The 24534-nt window shown below is 37.1% G+C and overlaps 1 protein-coding gene across 3 annotated transcripts in view; it reads right to left on the bottom strand.

Annotated features, from left to right (window-relative positions):
- Nucleotides 1–798: 798 nt before the first annotated feature.
- The window catches only part of KLHL2 (kelch-like family member 2), a 164774-nt gene continuing 141038 nt past the window's right edge, over nucleotides 799–24534 (bottom strand). For all 3 annotated transcript variants that reach the window (XM_010838661.1, XM_010838662.1, XM_010838663.1), the window contains 8 exons: nucleotides 24179–24328; nucleotides 18081–18198; nucleotides 8458–8655; nucleotides 7968–8069; nucleotides 6565–6693; nucleotides 5788–5928; nucleotides 3534–3677; nucleotides 799–1914 (listed from right to left, as the gene is read on the bottom strand). In XM_010838661.1, coding sequence (XP_010836963.1) covers nucleotides 1886–1914; nucleotides 3534–3677; nucleotides 5788–5928; nucleotides 6565–6693; nucleotides 7968–8069; nucleotides 8458–8655; nucleotides 18081–18198; nucleotides 24179–24328 — 1011 coding nt within the window. In that variant the 3' untranslated portion in view covers nucleotides 799–1885. The remainder of the gene's footprint in view (nucleotides 1915–3533; nucleotides 3678–5787; nucleotides 5929–6564; nucleotides 6694–7967; nucleotides 8070–8457; nucleotides 8656–18080; nucleotides 18199–24178; nucleotides 24329–24534) is intronic.

The following is a 24534-nucleotide window of genomic DNA, read 5'->3' as shown; positions in this document are numbered from 1 at the left end:
TCTGAAGTACTTAACAGTGCTCCAAGTTCATTAGATCCTCAACATGTTTGTTGACTACGGATGTGCATGGAGCAACACTAATGCAGAAATTTATTTTCATAAGGTGAGCATAGGCTTTTGCTTTTCCTAATTATTTATAATTCCACTTACAATGGAAAATTCAACTAAGTTGGTAATAATAAAATAAAGGTGGTTCTATGTTTAAATGCGACTCTATTAACTACACAGAACTTTCATCACAGGTATAATTCTCTCCTCTTATTGACTGTTCTGGCAAGAGCTCAGGTCTACTACCTTTTAAATCCCCGAGGAACAGCCACCATATCCCATCACCCCATCCCATCTCCTCCTCCTGTGTTCAGCACCTCAGGTATCCACCCAACTTCCCTATGTCCATTTCCTCAATTCCTTCAATTTGGTATCAAAACCACAATTTATTTCTCAGTTGTGTCAGAGTAGATATTTTTCCTTTGGCTTCCTTTTGATTCAGTGCTATTTCTTTTACTTTTATCTTGTGTCCTGCCCATATTAGGGAGAGAACACTATGAAAACTTTAAGTTTTACCAATCCTTGGGAGATGTTCTCCTTGATAATTAAGGTAGTTTTTTCTTGGAGAACAGTTTTCAGTGACTTTAGTTCAGTGACTTAACTGACTTGCCTTGTAGGTTTCTTTGACAACAAATTTTAAATACTGATTTGTGAAGTAGAAAATGCAAATTTTATAAAAGAATACAAGAAGTGAACAGGCAACTTTCTTAATAACAAACTAGATAAAAATCAAGGACAACGTGAAACAAATAATATACAAACTTTTATTCAAAGTTAATTCAATAAAGACATATTTTGGTCATTTTGAAGGTGAGATTAATTGAAGATCTCAGAAAAACTATCTTATCAATGCATATGGCTACTCACAGAAAGTTCTCTCTTCTGTTAATAGCAGCTAAATTTATACACACACAGAAAAAATCCTTAAGAGCATGCAAATTCAGTTGAATTCCATACATTCATTATATTCATCAAAAACCTGCAATAATGTTCATGCCAAAGTGTTAAGAAAAAAAATTTGAAATTCACACCAAAACATGACCAATATTAAACCAAAGAAAATAATAAATAAGCATAATTTATATTTTATTTTAAAAAGTTTGGCATCACACAAGTATTCAAGAGTGTTACACCATGTTCATTCCTCAGAAGTGGCATTTTAAAGTGTTAAGCATTGTTAAATATCAAAAAATACAACTCTGTTTTACAATGTAGTACTGGCATAATTCAAAGTACTGTGCCAATTATAAATAGTATAATCAAGTTTCAAACATCTTTTCAAACATATTTAAAGGAAAGCATATAGACACACATTTATATGCATACAATTTATTATACTCATGTAATCAAACATATTTTATAAAAGCAAATGGTTTTATCCCTCAATTAGTTTATATACTTACACAGAGTTTAATACCTGTTCAAAGATTTTCAGTTCCTGTGCATACAGATTTTCAGAAGAAGGAATAAAGATAAAATTTAATTTTACAAGAACACATATTACTTTATCCCCCTTCACAAAATAATCCATAGTTATTCAAGGTTGATAACTACTCTTTGTGAAAGCAACCGTTGTCCAAAGACTACAGAATAATACTGCAATCCAAGTTTCTTATTAAAATTCAGTCAGCTGCTGCTCACTGCAGAAAAAGCCTACACGGTGCATCTACCAAAAATAATCTTCAGTATCTGAGGCCTAGAGAGGCAGATGATCTTATTCTCTGCAGAGACTTAACGTGCAGCTACAAGTGGAGAAGTGCTAGACTCTCAGTAACTTCAGAAGTACTTGTTGAAGTCTGCTTCTCATGTGTAAATGCGCCGAAAATGTCCTTTAGGCTCATAATGGTTTATCAATAACTGTGACCCCTGAACAAAGAAACAAAAAAAATAAAACTGAAGTCACAGGAAGCATTCTCTGAGAATATCTTGAATTTTTTTATGTTATAACTTAAGTGACAAGGACTGAACAGATCATGATGTTTCAAAATCTCTAAGAAACTTTAATATTACTATCATTTTAATCTAAATGACAATGAAATCTTTGTTTAAAAATTATGTACCAAAACTATGTCAGACTATTTAATCCAGAACTCATCTTTTGCTCTTCACAGTTATATAATGAAGGGAAAACAATTTTACTCAAGAAATACTAAGATCCACCTAATACTAAAAGGGACACAAAGAAATTTGTGAGAGTGATGAATATTCATTATCTTGATTGTCGTGATGGTTTCATACATATGTCAAAACTAATAAAATTGTACACTTTAAATATAAGCTATTTATTCTATATCAGTTATATCTCACTAAAGCTGTTTTAAAAAATTTTACATAATTTTGATGAATGCTATCCTGGAAGCTTACTGTATATAGTTCTATTACATGTTGTTTTGGATGATACATAAATAACAGTGATGGTTAATTAGTATAAATTTCTTTTTTCTCCAGTAGTAAATCAGTATTAGAATGTTACTGAAACATTCTAATATTTAAGGCAATATAAATATAGATACCAGAAAATTCATATGCAATAGTTTTAAAGGCTCATATTATAAGAGTATTACCATTTTTCTTATGAAGAGAATGGACCAAAATGATTATTTTATAATTCAATCAGTGCTGTGCTTAAAAAAAATTACTCTGTAGCCTCACCATAATACCATCACATGGAGCCCTGCAAAGGGAGATTTCTTTTAGCATGCGTGACGAGTTGCTCAGTCACGTCTTGACCCTTTGAGACCCTTTAGACTCAGCCGATCAGGCTCCTCTGTCCATGGGATTTTTCAGACAATAATACTGAAGTGGGTTGCCATTTCCTCCTCCAGGGGGATTTTCCCAACCCAGGGATCGAAACTGTTTCCTGCATTGCAGGCAGATTGTTTACCCCGTGAGCTATCGGGGAAGCTCCCATATCTTTTAGATATCTGAGTAATTAAAGCCTTGCTACATAGTTAATTCCCTTCTACAATGGAAATATTTGTAATTTTGAATACAAATGACCGCTGCTGCTACTGCTGCTAAGTCGCTTCAGTTGTGTCCGACTTTGTGCAACCCCATAGACAGCAGCCCACCAGGCTCTGCCGTCCCTGGGATTCTCCAGGCAAGAACACTGGAGTGGGTTGCCATTTCCTTCTCCATTGTGTGAAAGTGAAAAGTGAAAATGAAGTCACTCAGTTGTGTTCGACTCGTAGCGACCCCATGGACTGCAGCCCACCAGACTCCTCCATCCATGGGATTTTCTAGGCAAGAGTACTGGAGTGGCTTGCCATTGCCTTCTCCGAATACAAATGACTACACAATGACAAAAGAATACTAGTACCTTATTTTAGAAAATACATATCTGACATTAATTATTTTGAGAATAAGAAGTAAGATATACTTTGAGAAAAGACTTTCTTCTTATATGAGAAAACCATTCTTAATGGAAAAATCATAATGATTTTGTATTATAATAGAAGACTGTAAGAAAACTGAACAATCATTACCTGCATAACTTCTCCCTGTGCTCATACAAGATGATACAACTGTCCATTTATCAGTTGTTGGGTTATAATATTCTACTGATGCCAAGTTACAGGAACCATCATCCCCTCCAACTACGTATAACAGACCATTAACTGCACAAACTCCTTTAAAAAAATTAAACAGAGAGAAAACAATTATTTAAAAAATTCGGATGACTATAAATGGCTCTGAACCTGTCTGGTCAAGTGATCCAGATATACTTACTTCTGTGTAAGAGGCAGGAAAAGAAGATGGGGGAAGCTGAAAAGAATTCCTTTATGCAAGGAATTTCTCTAATATCAACTGTAAGCTTCTATTCAAGTTACTTATACAGCAGTTGCTCTATATATGCATTATTTCACTTAATCTTCACAATAACCTTTATAGGCCAGTATTTTATTTCCCACTTTATTAAAAACAGTAGAAAATTTAAAAGTCAAAGAAGTTTAGTAATTCTCCCAAAGTCAGCTTCTAAGGAAATCTTAAGGAAAAAGAGAAAATAATAAATATATATATTCGTAGAAGGTAAAAATGATTCTGAATTTTATTATATTGACTAGCTAATTATTTTATCTTCTTTAAAGGGAGAACAGTATTATTTATTTATTATGAGAATACTATGTTTTGTTCTTTTTTGGAAAAATTCAAAACCCCTAGAAAAGTACAAAGAAGAAAAGACCACCACTAATCTTAGACCACTTGGAATCCCGATCACTGAAATTTTGGCTCTTTTCTATGCATATATTCTCAGACTCTTTTTTAACCCCAAAGTAGCTCATGCTACATAAGCTACTTTTTACACACTCACACCAAACAATATATACCTGGATATTTCCTCAAGTTAATAAATACAGATTTATATTATTTTTAACGGCTGCACGGTATTCCATGTATGCTGCTGCTGCTGCTGCTAAATCGCTTCAGTCGTGGCCAACTCTGTGCGACGCCATAGACGGCAGCCCACCAGGCTACCCCGTCCCTGGGATTCTCCAGGCAAGAACACTGGAGTGGGTGGCCATTTCCTTCTCTAATGCATGAAAGTGAAAAGTGAAAGTGAAGTCGCTCAGTTGTGTCCGACTCTTCGCGACCCCATGGACTGCAGTCTACCAGGCTCCTCCGTCCGTGGGATTTTCCAGGCAAGAGCACTGGAGTGGGGCGCCATTGCCTTCTCTGATTCCATGTATGATACTACCATAATTCATTTGTCTTTTATTTTCAGCTTTCTTGCTCTTGTTGCAAATAAATGTCCTAATCCAGGAAGCACAAGCACATATGCTTTTGTAACTTCACATGTGCTGGGGCCCAGATTTGTGGGGTTTTACTAGTTTTGGACTATCCATAGCTGACAGAGCTTTAGTACTCCACCTAGTACCACTGACTGGATGAAGTACAAGAGGTCAAGTGAATTATATATTTTGTTCTGCTGAGTGAGTTCTTGGAGTCCCACATACTTATCTTCCTTAGTGATCCCATTTAAAGTAAAGAGAAATAGGAAGAGCATTTCTGGGGTGATGGAGGGTGCATCTTGCAACATCAATCAATGGTACACAGTGATTCTGAGAATCATCAGGATTATTTTGGATTATAGGACCTGGCATGAAGACAATGGCATTTTTAAGAAGATGAGCATTTCCCCAAAAGACTATCTAGCTATCCTGAATCTATTTTCCTATTTCCTATTTCTATTTCCCTTCCATGGATTTTCTTTTTAAGATAGTACTTCCCTGGTCTTGAAGACCTCAGGTTTCTTAAAATTGCTGTCGTTGTTGTTTTAGCTTTTCCATTCTCTAGAAACCCTGAACTGTATTAAATTGTGGTTGCCTTCTTTAGGCTTCCCCTCCAGATTCAGATAAACAACCAGCTTTGTAATCTGGTATAAGTATTTACTTAACTAGACTAAAGTCCCTGAAAACTGGACTCCAAAATATGATACAGGCAGACATTCAAAAATGTCTGTGGTACAAAAGAATGAATTCAAGTATCACATAGAGTTCTTTTTCTAACTTAGTATTTATGGTCATCACCAAAAGGTAAGCTCTGATGGAAGGATGACATTAAACCGCATGCCCCACATCATGCTTGGCATTTACTGCCTATGATCATTGTGAGTTTCTGCCTTTACAGGGCAAATCTATTAGGAACTCAGATCAGTAGAAGAACAACGGAAATACACAGTGATATCAGTAAAACTCTGAATACAATTCAATACAAATTTCATAATCTTAAATTAGATACCTGCATTTCTTCTGCACATGTTCATATCTGCAACCTGTCTCCATGTGTTGGTGGCAGGATCATACACTTCAACACTTTTTCGTACTAAAGGGCCATCATGACCCCCTACAGCATACAATAAGTTGTTTAACACACCAACACCTATAAAACACACAAAACCAACCTATAGTAGTAAAGTAAAAGGGTCGGGAAATTTGTAACATTTTAGGGTTTATTCAAATGACTTGTAAATAAAATTTCTGAAATTATTCATATTAAAAATCAAGATTAAAGCATTCAACCTAGAAAACAGAAATGAAAATAATTACAAATGAGAATCTTAGTAAGAACTATTGTTATGGTCAAATACAATAAAAATAATGTCTAGGTGAAAACAGAGGGAAGTCCTGTACAACAAAACCCTTTGAAAACAACTTTCATGATAAAAGGAAATCAGTATTAAGAGTATTAAATCTGTAAGAAATGGATATGAAGGGAGTTGATTATTAAGCAAGTTCTCCAATAAGCACTAAAAACAAAAACCTAAAAGTAATGCCAAACAATATGAATAATTAAATGAAACTGAAGAAGCCTTTAATATAGCACATGAGAAATTTTACTAAGTGAATTTAAGTGCATCTACCTACCACTCCACCTGTATAATGCAAAAGACATTTTAACAGTGTCACTAGAATCAGTATACACTTTCTGATAATATAAAGAGATGTCATTATTTCACTTGTTTAATTCTTTTCCATCATTTTTGTGTTTCAATTGCTGAATGAGGTTCCTATTCACCTGCTCCACTCCGTCTAGTGCTCATTTCCGCTATATAGGTCCACTCATTTGCCGTGGCACTGTAGCATTCTACTGTGCTGAGACACTGACGTGAAGCTCCATCATAACCCCCAACAGCATAGAGCAGACCTAAACATGGAATCACAAAGAAAGTCAAATTCATAAACAGCTATTTTTCCAAGTCATGAAATGTTGAATTTTCCTCCATGGTAGCAGAGTTGACCTTTAAAGTATTACTGATTTTTATGAACTATTTAAAATCTTGCCTAATGGTGATAGGTGGAGTTACCAAATCACATTATAAAGATCTGTAGAATATACATGATATTAATTTAACACTTTCATCAATAATCTGACAGAAAAGAAAGTACATTTATTATATCTTTGGATAACACTAACTGCTAAGTGAACAATATCCTAGAAAACCAAATTAAATAGCAAAGTTATCTTGTATGTGTGCATGTGTGCCCAGTTGTGTTTGACTCTTACAACCTCATGGACTGTAGCCCGTCAAGCTCCTCTGTCCATGGGATTTCCCAGGCAAGAATACTGGAGTGGGTTGCCATTTTAAAAAAGTAATATTAGGAGTCAGTACAGTATACAATGAAATTATTATTTGCTAATAAAAAGAAATGAGGTATTGGTAAATGCTAAAGCACGAATAAATCCTGAACATTATGCCAAGTCAAAGAAGCCAGCTGCAAAAGGACAACATACTCTATAATTTCATTAATATGAAAATGTCCATAAGTGGAAAATTTATACAGAGGCAGGAATGTAGGGTAGTGTTTGCCAAGGGCTGGGAGGATATGGATGATAACTGAGGGCAATAGGGTTGCTTTGGGGGTAATAAAAATGTTCTAAAATGAACTGTTATGACAGATGCACACCAAATTGTACACTTTACTGAGTGAAATGTATTGTATGTGAATTAAAATACAATACATCTGGTTTAAAAAAAAAGTCAGTGCAGAGAATTATACCCACCATGGAGAGGTAGGTGGGAAGCCACAAATCTGCCCAACAAATAAAAAAAACTCATACTTACAGCGCTAATTCTTTGGGGGAACAAAGTAGCATATACACAAATAACTGTGGCAACCCATCACTTAAAAGTTAAACAGCCCTTCTCTAGATGTAAAACTTCATATTCATGCCATCTGGTTTGCTTCCCAAATGATTATACTAAGATCAGTTAATAATTTTACATACGTTATACAAAGAGATGAGAAAAAGAGGGAGGGAGGACAGAGAGAGGCCAGGGGGCAGGCAAAAAAGGACGACTAACATTTCATAATAACCACTGTATGTTTCCCTTTTAAAATCATTTGCTTGCCCATTTAGAAAACTGGGGTCTGGGTTACTGGAAGAAACACTCTTAACCACCAGAAGGTTGCCCGCACCTCCAACAACACCGACACCCACACTGCTCCTCCTGGTGTTCATGGGAGCCACGTGGAACCACTCGTTGGACTTGATGTTGTATGCTTCCACGGAGGACAGCCCTGTAATGAACAAAGCACAATGTGCTTCATCTCCTCCTCAGGTTCCTTATATATACATTAGGGAAATACTTCAGTTGCATTAAAATGGGCTAACATCCAATTATATGATGAAGAGAATTAATTTCTTTTCTAGAGAACACCTACACAAGCGACTGACATTCACTGGCTTTTTAAACTTGAGAAGATGACTGATACTGAAGCACGAGAAAAACATATACTCAGCACTCTTAACATCATTTAAAGGAATTCTGGATGGAAATTTTAAGCTTATGGTTATAATACCTAGTAAAACACTCAACTCACTCCTAACCATGCCAGGCCTTGTTCCATAAATATGATTGCTATGTTAATTTCTAACAGTAATTTAGAAAAGATGAAAGAAAATTGCCTGTACTCCCGTCAAAGCCTCCCACCGCATATAACAGTCCATTCAACACAGCAGCCCCCAGAGTGCTTCTCCGGTCTCGCATGTTAGCAACGCTGGTCCACTGATCTTTCACAGGGTCATAAGAATCCACAGTGCGGACCCTCAAGGAACCATTAAAGCCACCAACAGCAAAAACGAGGCCGGCCATGTAAACCATCCCTGCAAAAGAAAAAAAGCAGTTAATAGTGAGTGTGCAACTCAACTGCTGCTGCTGCTGCTGCTAAGTCACTTCAGTCGTGTTTGACTCTGTGCGACCCCATAGACGGCAGCCCACCAGGCTCCCCCATCCCTGGGATTCTCCAGGCAAGAACACTGCCACCACCTAAAGACTGCATTCCAAACAGTCTAAAACTGTTGTCAGATTTTAAGTTCCCCTAAGGAGAAGCTTGACTGAATAGGTCCTAAGAAACACTATTCATTAGTGAGAATACAGAACAATAACTAGATTGTGCTCCTTTCTGCTATGAAAAAATGCAACGGCATGGGGTGAGGTATTACTTTGACTCCTGACTTTTTCAAAGATATACACAGACTTAAACAATGGGCAAGAATTTTCCAACCAACTGAACATGTTTATATTTAATTTGCATAATGTGCTTCTAGTTTATCATGTTAGTGGGCTAAATCTGGGGTTAGCAAATTATAGCCAGTAGGCTATTTCAGTAGAAGCTCACTGAGCTGAGAATGATTTTTACATATTTAAATGGTTGAAAAGCAGTCAAGAAGAAAAGAATATTTCATGATACACAAAAAGTTACATAAAATTAAAATTTTAGTATCCATAAATAAAGTTTTATTGGAACACAGCTCCAGACATTCATCATGCTGCTTTCAACTATGGTGGCACTTGATTAGTTGTGACAAAGATTATATAACCCACAAAGCCACAAATATCTGCTCTCTGTTCCTTTAAGAAAAAGTTTGCTAGCCCCTGGGCTAGTGAGGTGCTAGGGGGTCCCTAGGTGGAGAAACTAAATTGCAGACTCTGGATTTCACCACTTCTTCACCTTCCCAAACTTTTTCGTGCTGCTGTCCTGTTCTGAGAAGCTCCTCTTCAAGTTGGAAATCCCAATGAAAGTTACATATTTTCTATGAGGCCTTCCCCAAACCACTAATCCTGAAGGGATTATCACTAACTCCTGAACCACCAGAGCAAATAACATCTATTTCAAGGTTAATAAATCTTACACACTTTGCAGTATCATTGTAAAACATTCTTCAAAATATCTGATCAAGTGCTCTTCAAAAGGGCATGAAAATACAGACTATGGAACTGTCACAAGTCAGAAGAGATTAAGAAAACATGACAACTAAATGAAATATTACAAGGATCAAAATGGCAAAAGCAGGAGGAAATGGAGCTCATCTCATCCACAAATGCATCAAACATGCATCTACATGTGGAACAACTCTCACAGAAAACTGACTGGAAACTGGCAAGAGATCTCTTTTACAACCAAAGCTGCAAGGAAGGTTTCCATGTAACCAAGGAGGATGGGGGGTAAAAAGGCATTCAGAACAGGCCTAGCACACCTGAGAGGGAGCTGTAAAGAAGGAAAGGTTCACATGGGCAGGACCTCGTCCTAGGGAGCCCCCCTTGCTTGCTGCAAGGTCTGCTAGGACAAAGAGAGGGGCTGGAGGTGTTACAGATGTGGGTTCCTGGACTCTCTAAGCAACAGAAATTGATAAGAGGCCAGATCAGGAATTCAGGCAGGCCTGAATATGTGGGATATGTGCTTAGCAAAAGGGAGCAAAAACAAATAACAGGTTTCCTTGCTCACTCCCTGAAGAGAGGAGAGCTGATTTCTTAAATGGTGTGAAGGTGAGAGAGGATTGGTGGGCTGCACAGGGCATGTGACTTAGATGGTCTGCCGACCCCTTGGTAGTGTTGTGTGCAGGACCCTGCTTTTGCTCCCAGCATGTCAGACGCGGCAGTTGTGTTTTAGCCTTGTTCATAAGTGCCCTGACTATGCATGTGTGAAGTGGGCTTCCCTCATAGCTCAGTCAGTAAAGAATCTGCCTGCAATGCAGGAGACCTGGGTTCTATTCCTGGGTCAGGAACATCCCCTGGAGAAGAAAATGGCAACCCACTTCAATATTCTTTCCTGGAGAATGCTATGGACAGAGGAGCCTGTTAGGCTTCAGTCCATGGGGTCGCAAGAGTTGGACATGACTTAGCAACTAAACTACCACCAGAGTTTCTTTATATTCTGTTGCTAAGGGTGTTTCCAGATATAAGGACTACAGAAAAGGATGCCGTGTCCCAGGTCCCAGTCTGTCTCAAAGTGGCCTGGTCTTTGCTCTTGAGGAGTGTATGGGTGCTGGTTTACTAGCAATCAGAGCAGAGACACCCTGGAGCTGATCACTGCAACCTCACCATGCTTCCCTGTCTAAATTAAAATGCACAATGGGTGGGGATGCTAGTACGCACAGCAGCTAGATGCTGAATCTTGGGCAGATGGGCCCAGGTTGAGGACTCAGTCTATCTGCACGGAAACAGCTTGGAGGGCCTTGTGTATGGCCTTATTGAATCTCAGAGCCCACTGTCAGTACTCACACCGTGAGGGCAGGTCCAGCCCCAGCGGATACTCTTGGTGTATACACTGGGTGACACCACAGAAACACATGAAACAGAAACAGTCCCTGGGGAGGAGTACACAGGGGTTCCTTTTCTGGATGGAGCACTCTGGTTCTGCCCATCTGACACTGAAGCTTGGAGCCAGATCTAAAGCAGATAGGTCCTGGGAGAGGCCTGTCACAGAGGCAGCCCAAGTATCAGCAGCAGCACAACCATCTTGATTCCTGCAGCTACAGCACCCTGGCCCCAAGCACCAGCCCACTCCATACCACACACCATAGCCTAGCAATAGATCTGGGATGAACGCCATGGAGAAAGGGACATGACCATGGGCTGTTTCTAGGCAGAACCAAAAATGACTGCACAGGGGTTCACACTGTAACCATATGATCCTCACATGCTTCTAGAGCTCACTTCCTTTGGGACAGAGCAAGGGCAACGGTGCCATATTGAGCCTGAGACTCAGGGCTTCTACTCAAACAATGGGGAGGGGGGCAGATCCAGCCCCTGACAAGGCTGTGACAGCCAAGAAGAAAAGAGGAGGCCCCACTCAACATCTAGAGCAGGTTCTGGACACAACAACTCCAATCACATCTCCTTATCAAGGGTTAACAGCCAGCACATTCTGAGGAGAGATGTGGCTGGCATACAGACCAGAAACAGCCCTCACACCAAAAGTATTGGACTTACACAGTCTACACAGGGATTTGACAGCTCTCTGTGTACGTGCTTCATTGCGTTCGACTCTTAGTGACTCCACAGATTACAGCCCACCAGGCTCCTTTGTCCATGGGATTTTCCCAGCAAGAATACAGGAATGGGTTGCCATTTCCTTTTAGGGGATCTTCCCAAGCCAGGGATTGAACCTGAGTCTCCTGCATGGCAGGCAGATTCTTTACTGCTGAGCCACTGGGGAAATCCTAATAAGTACATACCTATCAATAATTACTTCAAATGTCAATGGGCTAATCAAAAGACATATAGATTGGCAGACTGAATGACAACAATAAAAAATATAACAAGAAATTACACTGTATTGCCTACAAAGAGACTCACTTCAGTGTGAGGGACACAGAGATTTAAAGCGAAAAGATGAAAAAAGATACTTCATGCAAATGGAAATGACAAGAAAGGAGAGGTTGTAATACTCATATAAGACAAAATAGACTTTAAAAGTTCTAACAAAAGACACAGAAGGACATTATTTAATAATAAAGGGATCAATATTGGAAGAGGATACATGTACCCAATATAAAATTAAAAAAAAAAAATACTAACAGGCATAAACGAAGAAATTGACAGGAATATAATAATAGTAGGAAAATTTAATACCCCACTGCTATCAATGGACAGACATTCCAGACAAAAAAATTAATAAGGAAAGAGGGACCATAAATAATACAACACATTAGTTGGATTTAACTGATATCTATAGGACACTACATCCAAAAATACCCAAGATACACATTACATTTTTTTGAAGTGTGCACAGACCATTCTCTAGGATACACCATACACTAGGTCACAAAACAAGCCTCAACAAATTTAAGAGGACAGAAATTATTTCATATATCTTTTCTGACCACAATAGTGTAAAACTAGAAATCAACTACAGAAAGAAAACAGAGGAAAAAACATATGGAGATGAAACAACATGCTACTAAAAAACCAATGGGTCAATGATGGACTCAATTAAGAAATCAGAAAATGCCTTGACTTCAAAGGACAATGATAACAGAACCTTACATCCTATGGGATGAAGTAAAAGCAGTTCTACAAGAGAAGTTCATAGCTATAAAGGCATTCCTCAAGGAAAAATTCAAACAGCCTAACCTACCAACTAAAAGAATTAGGACAAGAAGAATAAACAAAACTCAAGGTTAGCAGAAAGAAAAACAACAAATATTAGAGAGGAAATAAAGAAAATGAAGATTAAAAAGAAAAACAACAGAAAAGATCAATAAAGCCAAGAGCTGGTTTTTAGAAAAGATAAGCAAAAATCAACAAACCTCTAGTTAGGCTCCACAAGAAGAGAGCAAATCCAAATAAACAAAGAAGTAAAAGAAGAGAAATAACAACCACAGAAATACAAAAAAATAAAATCAAATCATTAGAATACTGTGAACACTTACATAATGACAAACTGGACAGCCTAGAAGAAATGGAAAAGTTTCAAGAAACGTGTTGCTGTTTAGTCGGTAAGTCATGTCCAACTCTGGTGGACTATATGTAGCCCACCAGGTTCCTCTGTCCATGAGATTTCCCAAGCAAGAATACTGGAGTGGGCTGCCATTTCCTTCTCCAGGGGATCTTCCCAACACAAGGACTGAACCCACGTCTCCTGTATTACAGGTGGATTCTTTACCACTGAGCCACCTGGAAAGCTCAGCCAAAACTGAAGGAACAGATAACAATAGAATCTGTAATAAAAACAACTCCCTGCAAGCAAAAGTCCAGGACCATACAGCTTATCTGTGTTCCTCAAACTATTTCAAAGTGAGGAATACTTCCAAAGTTATCCTATGAGGGAACCATCATCCTGATACCAAAACTAGACAAAGATACTACAAAAAAGAGAAAACTACAGACCAGTATCTCTGAAGAATATCGATGCAAAATTATTCAACAGAATATTAGCAAACCAAATCCAGCAATACAGAGAAAGGATCATATTGATGTTGCATTCATTCCAGGTTAAAAAAGATGGTTCAAGATAAGTAAATCAATCAATATGATACACCATTTAACAAAAGGAACCAAAAAAACTAGATGATCATATCAACAGACACAAAGAAAGTATTTAATAAAATTCAACATCTACTCATGACAAAAAAATCTCATTAAAGTGGGTATAAAGGGAACATATCTCAAAATAATAAAAGTCATTTATGACAAATCCATAGCAAACATAATACTCAACAGTGAAAAGCTGGAAAACTTACTGCTAAATTCAGGAAGAAGACAAGGATGCCCACTTTTACTGCTTCTGCTCAATACTGTATTGGAAGTCCTAGTCTTATCAGTCTGACAAGAAATAAAATGTATCCAAATAGGAAGAAAAGAGGTAGAACTGTCATTATTTGCACATGATGTGACATTCTCTATAGAGAACTCTTAAGACTCCACAAACAACTATTAGAACTATTAAATAAACTCAACAACATGGCAGGATACAAGATTAATACACAGAAATCTGTTGCATTCCTTTACACAAACAATGAAACATCAGAAAAACAAAGTTTAAAAGATAAGTCCCATTTGAAATTCCAACAACCTAGGAATAAGCGTAACCAAGGAGGTGGAAGATCTATATGCTGAAAACTATAAAACAACAATGAAGGAAACTGGAGATGATTCAGAATTGGAAAGAAATCTCTTGCTCTTACAAAAATAATATTGCTAAAATGACCATACAATTTACAGGTTAAATGCAATCTGTAATACTCAGGACAGTTTTCAGAGAACTAGAACAAACAATACTAAAACTTATATGGAACCATAAATGACCCAGAAATGCCAAAGAAATACTGAGGAAAAAGAATAAAGCTGGAGGTATAATAACTCTTCTAGACATCACACAAAACTACAAAGCTACAGTAAACAAAACACTATGGTAATGGTAAAAAACAGACATATAGATCAATGGAAGAGAACAGAGAGCCCAGAAAAAGCCACATACCTATGGTCAATTAATCCAACAAAGGAGACAAGACAAAGCAATAGAAAAGAGACAGTCTCTTCAACAAGTAGTGTTGGGAAAGCTAAACAGCCACATGTAAATCAATGAAATTAGAACACTCCCTCGTATCACCTACAAAAATAAACAAAAATGGTTTAAAACCAAAATGTAAGACATGTTATGCCTAGAAGAAAAAACAGGCAAAACATTCTTAGAAATAAATCACAGCAACATTTTCTTAGAGCGGTCTCCCAAGGCAAAAGAAATAAGAGCAAATAACAACAACAGGACCTCAGTTCAGTTCAGTTCACTCGCTCAGTTGTGTCCGACTCTTTGCGACCCCATGAATCGCAGCACTCCCTGTCCATCACCAGCACGACTCCATGAATCGCCAGGCCTCCCTGTCCATCACCAACTCCCGGACTTCACTCAGACTCATGTCCATCGAGTCAGTGATGCCATCCAGCCATCTCATCCTCTGTCGTCCCCTTCTCCTCCTGCCCCCAATCCCTCCCAGCATCAGGGTCTTTTCCAATGAGTCAACTCTCTTTGCATGAGGTGGCCAAAACTTAAAAATTTTGATTTTTAAGGAATCAAAGGAAACCATCACAAACACAATCACAGCAAAGAAAACCATCAACGAAATGAAAAGGCAACCTATGGAATGGGAGAAAACATTTCCAAATGATGCAACTGACAAGGGGTTAATATCTCAAATATACAAACCACTCATACAAGTCAATACAAAAAGAAAAAAAAAATCAACCCAATCAGAAAATGGGCAGAAGACCTAAATAGACATTTCTCCAAAGATAAATAGATGTTCAAACAGGCACATGAAAAGATGTTCAACATCTGAGATTATCAGAGAGATGCAAATCAAAACCACAGTGAAGTATTACCTCACAGTGGTCAGATGGCTTCATCAAAATATCTACAAATGATAAATGCTGGAAAGGATGTGAAGAAAAGGGAACCTTCCTACACTATTGGTGGGAATGTAAATTGGTACAGCCACTGTGGAAAATGGTATGGAGTTTTCTTTAAAAAACTAAAAATGCAAACTACAATATGATCCAGCAATCCCCATCCTGGGCATATATCTGGAAAAGATGAAAATTGTGATTTGTAAAGGTACATGCACTCAGTGCTCAGAGTAGCACTATTTACAATAGCAAAGACATGGAAACAAACCAAGTGTCCACCAATAGATGATTGGTTTAATGTGTGTTACATATACAGCGGAATATTACTCTGTCATAACAAAGAACGAAATACTACCATTTGCAGCAACATGGATGAACCTAGATAATACCATACAGAGGTAAGTCAGAAGACAAATACTACGTGACATCACATATGTGGAGTCTAAAACATGATACAAACAAATCTACATACAAAACAGATTCACAGACACAGAAAACAAACTTATGGCTACCAAAGGGGAAACGGGGAAAGGGATAAATTAGAAGTGTGGGATTAACACATACATACTACTACACATAAGGTAGATAAGCAACAAGGATTTACTGTATTCAATATCTTGCAATAATGTATAATGGAAAATAGTCTTAAGATAAACATAAGTGAATCATTTTGCTGTATACCTGAAACTAACACAATATTGTAAATCAACTATATTTACTTCAATTATAAATACATGCATGCATGCAATGTGAGGTCTTGAAACAGAATAGAAACATTAACACAAAAAATTGTAAAATACAGTAAGCCTGTAGCTTAGGTAATAGTAATATACCAATACTGATTTCTTAAGTTTTGAGAACTATCACAGCTATATATTAATACTACGAATTATACACACAAATAATTTTTAAGTAAGACTTTTCTATACAAGAAAGAAATCCATAAGTACAAGGACAAAAGTCTAATGGTACAGGAACACATAGAAAGTAATAGTGTTACATGGCAAAAATAACACAAAAATAATGCAAATAAAGTCAAAAGATTAATATAAATATTCACACCGCAACTGACAGGAAAAAAGGGCCATTCTCCTTAACATATCAAATCAATAATAAAACAATGGCAAAAATCATGAAACCATGAACTGACCATTTAGAAAGATGTTTAACTTTCCTCAAAATAGAAGTACAAACTAGATGTGAAAGAATTTTTCACCTACCAGCTTGCAAAACTCAAACATTTAATTATAAGGTGTTACAGGGGCTCCCCTGATAGCTCAGTTGGTAGAGAATCCACCTGAAATGCAGGAGACCCCATTTTGATTTGTGGGTTGGGAAGATCCCCTGGAGAAGGGATAGGCTACCCACTCTAGTATTCTTGGGCTTCCCTTGTGGCTCAGCCGGTAAAGAATCCACCTGCAATGCGGGAGATTTGGGTTCAATCCCTGGGTTCAATCCCTGGGTTCGGAAGCCTGGAGAATTCCATGGACTATATATAGTCCATGGGGTTGCAAAGAGTTGGACACGACTGAGTGACTTTCACTTTCATAGGGTATGTAGGGAAATTAGTACCTTCATATTTACTGTTAGTGGAAGTAATAATTAGCATATCTTAAGATACCCTTTTAATAACTATTCCATTTCTAGAGTTTTATCCAACTTAAATCTATTAGCACACATACATAATGATATATGTATAAGGAATCGCAGCACTGTTCATAAAGATTAAAAACAATTTTAAGGTTCAATTAAAAACTAGTAAAAATTATACTACATCCAGAACCCCTCCTCCCACATACTAGACAGCTATAAAGGAATGAGTTAAATCTATCATCTTATATAACAAGCTCCAGGATGTACTGTTAAAGGACTACCACAATAGAAATGTTCTGTTACGCTTACAACTCATTTTGCTATGAGAGACATGAATTTACAGATCCAGGTTTGAGTCTCAGAAAGAATTCTTAGAAACTGCAAACGTCTTTTTCTGATTGCAGTTTTGGCTAAACTAAGGTCCATTTCAACAAATGCTTGAAAAGCAGAAGCCTGGAAGAAAGCAACTGTGGCTTATAGTTAAGTTAGGAATTTCTTAGCAGTAAGTGTCCCAAGCTAAAGAACTGCTTCTCAATACTTCAATAAAGGTAACTAGGAAAATATCCAGCAAATTGTTAGCTACTCCACCTTACATTAGAATCAGAAAAATATGTAAATTAAAGAAAGAAGCTGCTAAATTCATCAATGTCTTGTGAGTTGTATGAGGCTCCTGAATCACTGTTTAATCACATAGCTATTTTAATCAAAGTTTTTCCAATAAAGATTCTTCTAGTTAGTAAGATAAGACCTGAGAGGAAACTCCCAATGACCCAGCAATAGGGAAATGATCACAATGCATCATGCTTACCTGCCCTACATCTCCTAGAAGGCAATTCTGCTACTTGGTGCCATCTCTCTTCTTTGAAGTCATAGCATTCCACACTTCGAATAGCCTTTGGTGCTTGGCCCCCAACCACCACCATTAACTGGAAGGGCAGAAGTATAAGCACTTGAACAAATAACTACTGCATACTCAGGGATTTAAAATGTCTTACTGACACAAAGACAATGACATGGAGAGTATTAGGATGAAGATGGTAGGGTGAGCTGGGGGAAAACAACCACCTAATAAACATTTAATAAACATCACCAAGGGGGCACACATATGTTAGAACTACAATTCTATTTTCTAGCACATTTAGTCAAAAATAAGGATATCAGAAACTAAAATAAGTTTCTGATCCTTCAAGCAAAAGCAGTATTTAAGCCAAAAACAGCAGGCAATCAGCACTGGCAAGGCTGCAGTATGTCATAGGGCTTGCTAAAAACTAGATCCCAGCTTTGTAATGACTAGGGATTAGATCTCCACAACCTAGGAGAGCAGACAAAAGTGAAATTTATGTTAGTGGGTAGATGAGGTGAAGAGGACAGTATGGTATTAAAAGAAAGATGGAAGAAGAAAAAAAAAAAACTACTGAAAAAGGAGCACTAATTAAATTTAAATTCACGAGAGAGTACAGATTCCTAGATATCAAGTAAAGAGATCTCCATGGATGTCCCACAAATAAAACAAACAAGAGGCCAGATAATGGAGATACTAGAAATCATAACAAATGAATGAGCAGAGAATAAGTGAGTTCAACTCAATTCACCAACTATTCATTAAGTGTCTATCATCTGTGTTTAATCAGAACTGTGCTAAGGTGTTCTACATAAGAAATATAAGACATGGTCTCTATCCCTAAGAGCTTATAGATTTCACTAGGGAGACAAGATTCTAAAGTAGTTCAAGAATAATATGCAATTATATATGATTATAGACATTAACTGCTATTCCTGATCAGAAATGTAGCCATAATTTAGTAAAAACTTCCTGGAGCGGGGAGAACCTTTAGAGATAGATGGGACTTAGCAATCAATGTGTTTGTCTTTTAATGAACATAAATGAGCACACTGAGTACTCTTTGGATAGCTGTCAATTCAGAAGAATGTAAAAGTTAATGATGTCACAATTAGAACACTGTAAAGAACGGCAGGGACATTTCAAGCAGAAAGTTAGATAAGCACAGGAAAAAGAATGTTCAAAAGAAACACAAACTCAAACAGAAGATGGAATGTTTCATAGACACAAAAAGGGGAAGTTTGCACCTTGACTGAGCAATGGTCTACTTGTACTTAAAACTATAGAAAAGATGGGTACACAGAAATCAAAGTAAGTCCTATTTCCAAAAAGAAGCTTATTCTAGTAATTTACAGGAAAGGAGAAAGAATTTTAAAGGTCTTAAAAAGAAGATCGGATACAGCACAAATATATAAGATTTTTCAGACCTGTCATTCCCCTAGTGTTGAATGCAAATAAATAAAAGGCAGAATTAACGAAGAAAATCTGCATTACCCTTCCTTACTATTCTTAAAGGAAAAAGAGGAGGGGGAGAAGTTGTGAAATCACAGAGGTGCAACAGACAGTAAGATCAATCCTGTATCTAGGCATCTATAGAAGATCTATCTGTGCTTAAACTTTTAAACTCTGCCCAGCAGTTACACAATAGTTAGAAGAGGCTTGGTTAACATCTGATGAAGATCAGTTAAAAAAAAATCTCTAAAGGGAATACTTTTCAAAAAATCCTTGAGAAACATAATAGTTGAATAGATTTCATGATTTGCAACTATGAATCTTATGATTTCCATGCAACATTTCACTTCTTGTAGATCAAAATGGGAAGGGAAAATGTGCTACTGATTACAGAGAAAGGTAGTAATATCTGTCCTTTACTCGCCCAAGAGAAGTAAAATGGGTTGAGGATTTGGAACTCCAAAAATCAGAGATAACCAGGAAAGGAAGAATGTATAATGGGAAGACAAGAGCAGGGATATTTGTATGAGATCAAGAGACAGTGCCACTACCAACAAAAATGTGTCATGACTCTGACATCCCAATTGTTTGTAAGAGACAGCTGGTTTCACATGAGAAACACCATACTTATGCTGCTGCTGCTAAGTCACTTCAGTCGTGTCCGACTCTGTGCGACCCCATAGATGGCAGCCCATCAGGCTCCCCCGTCCCTGAGATTCTCCAGGCAAGAACAGTGGAGTGGGTTGCCATTTCCTTCTCCAATGCATGAAACTGAAAAGTGAAAGTGAAGTCGCTCAGTCGTGTCCGACCCTCAGCGACCCCATGGACTGCAGCCTACCAGGCTCCTCCGTCCATAGGATTTTCCAGGCAAGAGTACTGGAGTGGGGTGCCATTGCCTACTCCGACTTATTATGCTAATATAAAGGAATTGAAAACTATGAAGACATGTGTATGGAAAAGTTAAATATGACATATTTAAGGAAGGTAAGAAGTAGGGAGTTAGTTATACAAAATCAAGTGAGCATTCTGAAATGTAGATCAATTAAACTTTGTTCTTTCATTTTCTTCACCTATTAAATATTAGTTTAGTTTAAATTGCCTCCTGAAATATCAAATTTAGATATCCTGGGTAAAATAAGGAAAAATAGAAATAACATGATAGCATTTACAAAAATACAGATTCCAAATAAAAAAAGAAGCTAACAATAACATGTGGTGTTATAGTTAACCCTGGTGGTCTAGTGGTTATTGTTAAGCCTTGTCGTCCAGTGGTTAAGAATCTTCATTGCAATCCAGGGGATGTGGGTTTGATCCCTGGTCAGGGAACTAAAGTCCCATACGCTAAGAAGCAACTAAGCCCACACAACACAACTACTGACAAACAGTGGAAACAGTGACAGACTTATTTTGAGGGGCTCCAAAATCAATGCAGATACTGACCACAGCCATGAAATTAAAAGACGCTTGCTCCTTGGAAGAAAAGTTATGACCAACCTCGACAGCATATTAAGAAGCAGAGACTTTGCCAACAAAGGTCCGTCTCGTCAAGGCTATGGTTTTTCCAGTGGTCATATATGGATGTGAGAGTTGGACTATAAAGAAACCTGAGCACCAAAGAATTGATGTTTTTGAAATGTGGTGTTGGAGAAAACTCTTGAGAGTCCCTTGGACTGCACAGCGATCCAACCAGTCCATCTTAAAGGAAAGCAGTCCTGAATATTCACTGGAAGGACTGATGCTGAAGCTGAAACTCCAATACTTTGGCCACCTGATGCGAAGAACTGACTCATCTGAAAAGACCCTGATGCTGTGAAAAATTGAAGGCGGGAGGAGAAGGGGACGACAGAGGATGAGATGGTTAGATGTCATCACCGACTCAATGGACATGAGCTTGAGTAAACTCCGGGAGTTGGTGATGGACAGGGAGGCCTGGCGTGCTGCAGTCCATGGAGTAACAAAGAATCAGACACAACTGAGAGACTGAACTAAACAATAACATATAGTAGCAAAACATACACAGTTTTTCATTATACTGTCCAAATCCATGAGTGCCTTACACAACCCCAAGATAGTTTACTGAAGATACAAAACTAATGTCTGAGTTATAAAAAGATTTATCTTATGCAAATAAGTATGAGTCCACAGAATCAGAGACTAATAAGTCACTGTCATAGTAGAAATATTATGTTATTCCAGGACTGCTACCACATTTTGTCTGATGTGTCTTATTGTGATTATAATAAAGTGCGTCATTACTGTTAATCATGTTGCCTCATTCTTAACTATCTAGTTAGAATTAATCTTGAATATAGACCCTCTAAAATGACAAACAGTGCTATTGTAAAAGCATCCAGTAGAAGCACTTTTCAAAACTATGTGCAGATAAATAAACTTTCAGGAGAGACTATGCAAATACAAAACTAGCAGCAGTATATCTCCCTGCTACCTGTCAGGTCTGCCGCCCTACTCTCCAGTCACCCTGAGAGAGCAGAAGAGAACCTTCATGGATTGGCATACCCACCATGAAATCAAAGCTAAAGAACTGAGAAATCCAAAGTTTAATACAGTTGGGAGGGCCATCCAAACCCATTGGCAGAGAAGAGCCCAGAGACAGTGTCAACTGAACAGATGATCACAAAAGAGAAAATAATTGACAGGATTTCACCAAGAACTCTTTAGAATGTTTTTAAAAGTAGCATGCTTATTACAGAAATTAGAAGAGAATTAGTTTTCACTCTAAAGGTTAAGGCATAGCTAAAGACAGCAAAGCTAAAGATGCCAGCTAAGGGAATATACAGGTTAAGAAGAGACCTTTTAAAAATATGAAATGTTTAAAAAGTATTAAAGATAAGACAAACCTTTTAGAAGGAAGTTACAAAGACCAGCATAAAAGAAATAATAATTCAAATGGGCTAAGGCTATAGATGGCTTTTATAAATCTGTATTTTTTGGTAAGAACAAAAACTGACACCAAACAATATGGACAGATATGAAGTAATGAAGACTTAATAGAGATGACTTCTTATAAAAGGAGGTAAAAGGTATTTGGAAAATGTAAACACTTATAAAATCAGCAGACCCAGATGGCATGCATACTAAGGTATTAAGGGAACTAGCTAATGTACTTACTGAGCCACTTACAATTATTTTTGAAAAATCTTGGAGAACTGAGGAGAGATCAGAAAATTTAAAAACGGCAAATACCAATTTTCAAAATAGGGTAGGAAGTGAGTGCCTTGTAAATATCTTTTAAGTGACAATAATTTTCACTAAAACTTTAGAATATTTTGAGAAAAGCATTCAAATTTCTAGGAGCCTATGAAAATGATGAGTAACACACAGAGGGACATTAAAAAAAAAATCATGCTAAATTTGAATCTATATGATCCTAGATCTCATCAGATGCTATTTGCCAAATTACTTGTTTTGGTTTAGATAATAAACACAATAATATGGACTGACACTATAAATGGACTATAAATGGACTATATTGCTAAGTGGGTATTTCTAATGAGGAATCACCAGGAAGAGTACTGAAGTCCATTTTAAATTAAAATATTTACTAATAATTTAGAAAAAAGGAGGGAGTAGCACTGGTAAAATATAGTCAATTCTAAATTGAGAACTCTTAACACTGGGCAAAACAGAAAAACACTACTAATATGAATTTGAAGCAATTAAAATGTAGGCTCAAAAAAAAAAAAAAAAAAACTTTGAAAAAATACTAAATAAAAGTATTAAAGTGAAAGAATATAAAAGATATAATTTAATGGAAATATAAAAACAACTAAAGATGATGTAAGAAAACAGTAGACAACAGATTAATTATAATTTCTTAATCCATCATTGCCCCCAAACACACGAGAGCTAGAAATCAATACATAAATAAAAGTATTATATTATGTATGGATCATTTTGATCAACCATACACAAAATGGTGCTTAAAGTGCTGGCCTCCTAGTACTATAAAGATGCACACAGAGCAGAAGAAACTGCAAACAGAAAGACAGAAATGAGGGGTTATTTGTAAAGAAAATTTAATCAGTAAGAAATGAATGGCTTCAACTAAAAAGATAAAGGTAGAATACAAACTTTCACATAGGAAATTTAGGAACACTGGAGATCTGGGAAGACATCTGGGAAATCTACACTGAAATGGCTATGTATGATGTGTGAGTGAACCATCAAACTGTGTACTATTTGTACACAACAGACAATAGGAGGCAACAAAAGGAACAAGCTAGCATCCTTAGTTGTAAGCAATTCTGTGAAACTACTCAGTTTTCACTTATCACCCAAATATGTAGCTTACAAAGAAATCTTTAGATCTACATACTCTGATTATCTTCTCTGCTGTTAACTAGAGCTGAAGAAACTCAGAAGGGATAAATACCAGTGGCCTCTGTTCCAGAAGAGCAGTATCATGTGGTTTGTAAAGATTAAATGAGTCAAACAACACCCACCCTCCACAGACAAAATCAAAAAAGAAGTTGAATTACATATACTACAATGAATTCCTGGATACATGGAAATTCAGATGAGTAAAATAAATTAAGAGCCTCATTATGGGCCTTTCAGATGAGATAGTAACAGATAAGAACAGCAGATCCTACTTTGGGAAGGTTCATGGGTGTCCTCAATCGGGTCCGGATGCTCTTCATTAATATACGCTGCTCTGTAGGTAGCAGATGGTACTTCATAGCTTCAATGAGGTAATCTTTGCAAGCACTGCTATTCTTCACCAGTGCTTCTTCCTCAACCCTCTGAAAGAAGAAATCAGACTCACCCTATGAGGGGATAGCTAATTCATGATAAAATGACAAAGAAACAAGAATAAGAAAAAGGAATAACTATCTTCTGATTCAATCTAAAAGTTTCAGAGGCAAGCTTATAAATATCACTAAAAAAATGCTTGACTATCTGGTCTACAGAGAAAAATATATAAATAATAAAGAAGAACTGCAATGAA

This window comes from Bison bison, unplaced genomic scaffold, assembly GCF_000754665.1.
Source record: "Bison bison bison isolate TAMUID 2011002044 unplaced genomic scaffold, Bison_UMD1.0 scf7180017864103, whole genome shotgun sequence".
Taxonomy (NCBI): domain Eukaryota; kingdom Metazoa; phylum Chordata; class Mammalia; order Artiodactyla; family Bovidae; genus Bison; species Bison bison.
Note: the sequence above shows the minus strand (reverse complement) of the source record. Positions and strands in the feature narration are given on the sequence as shown.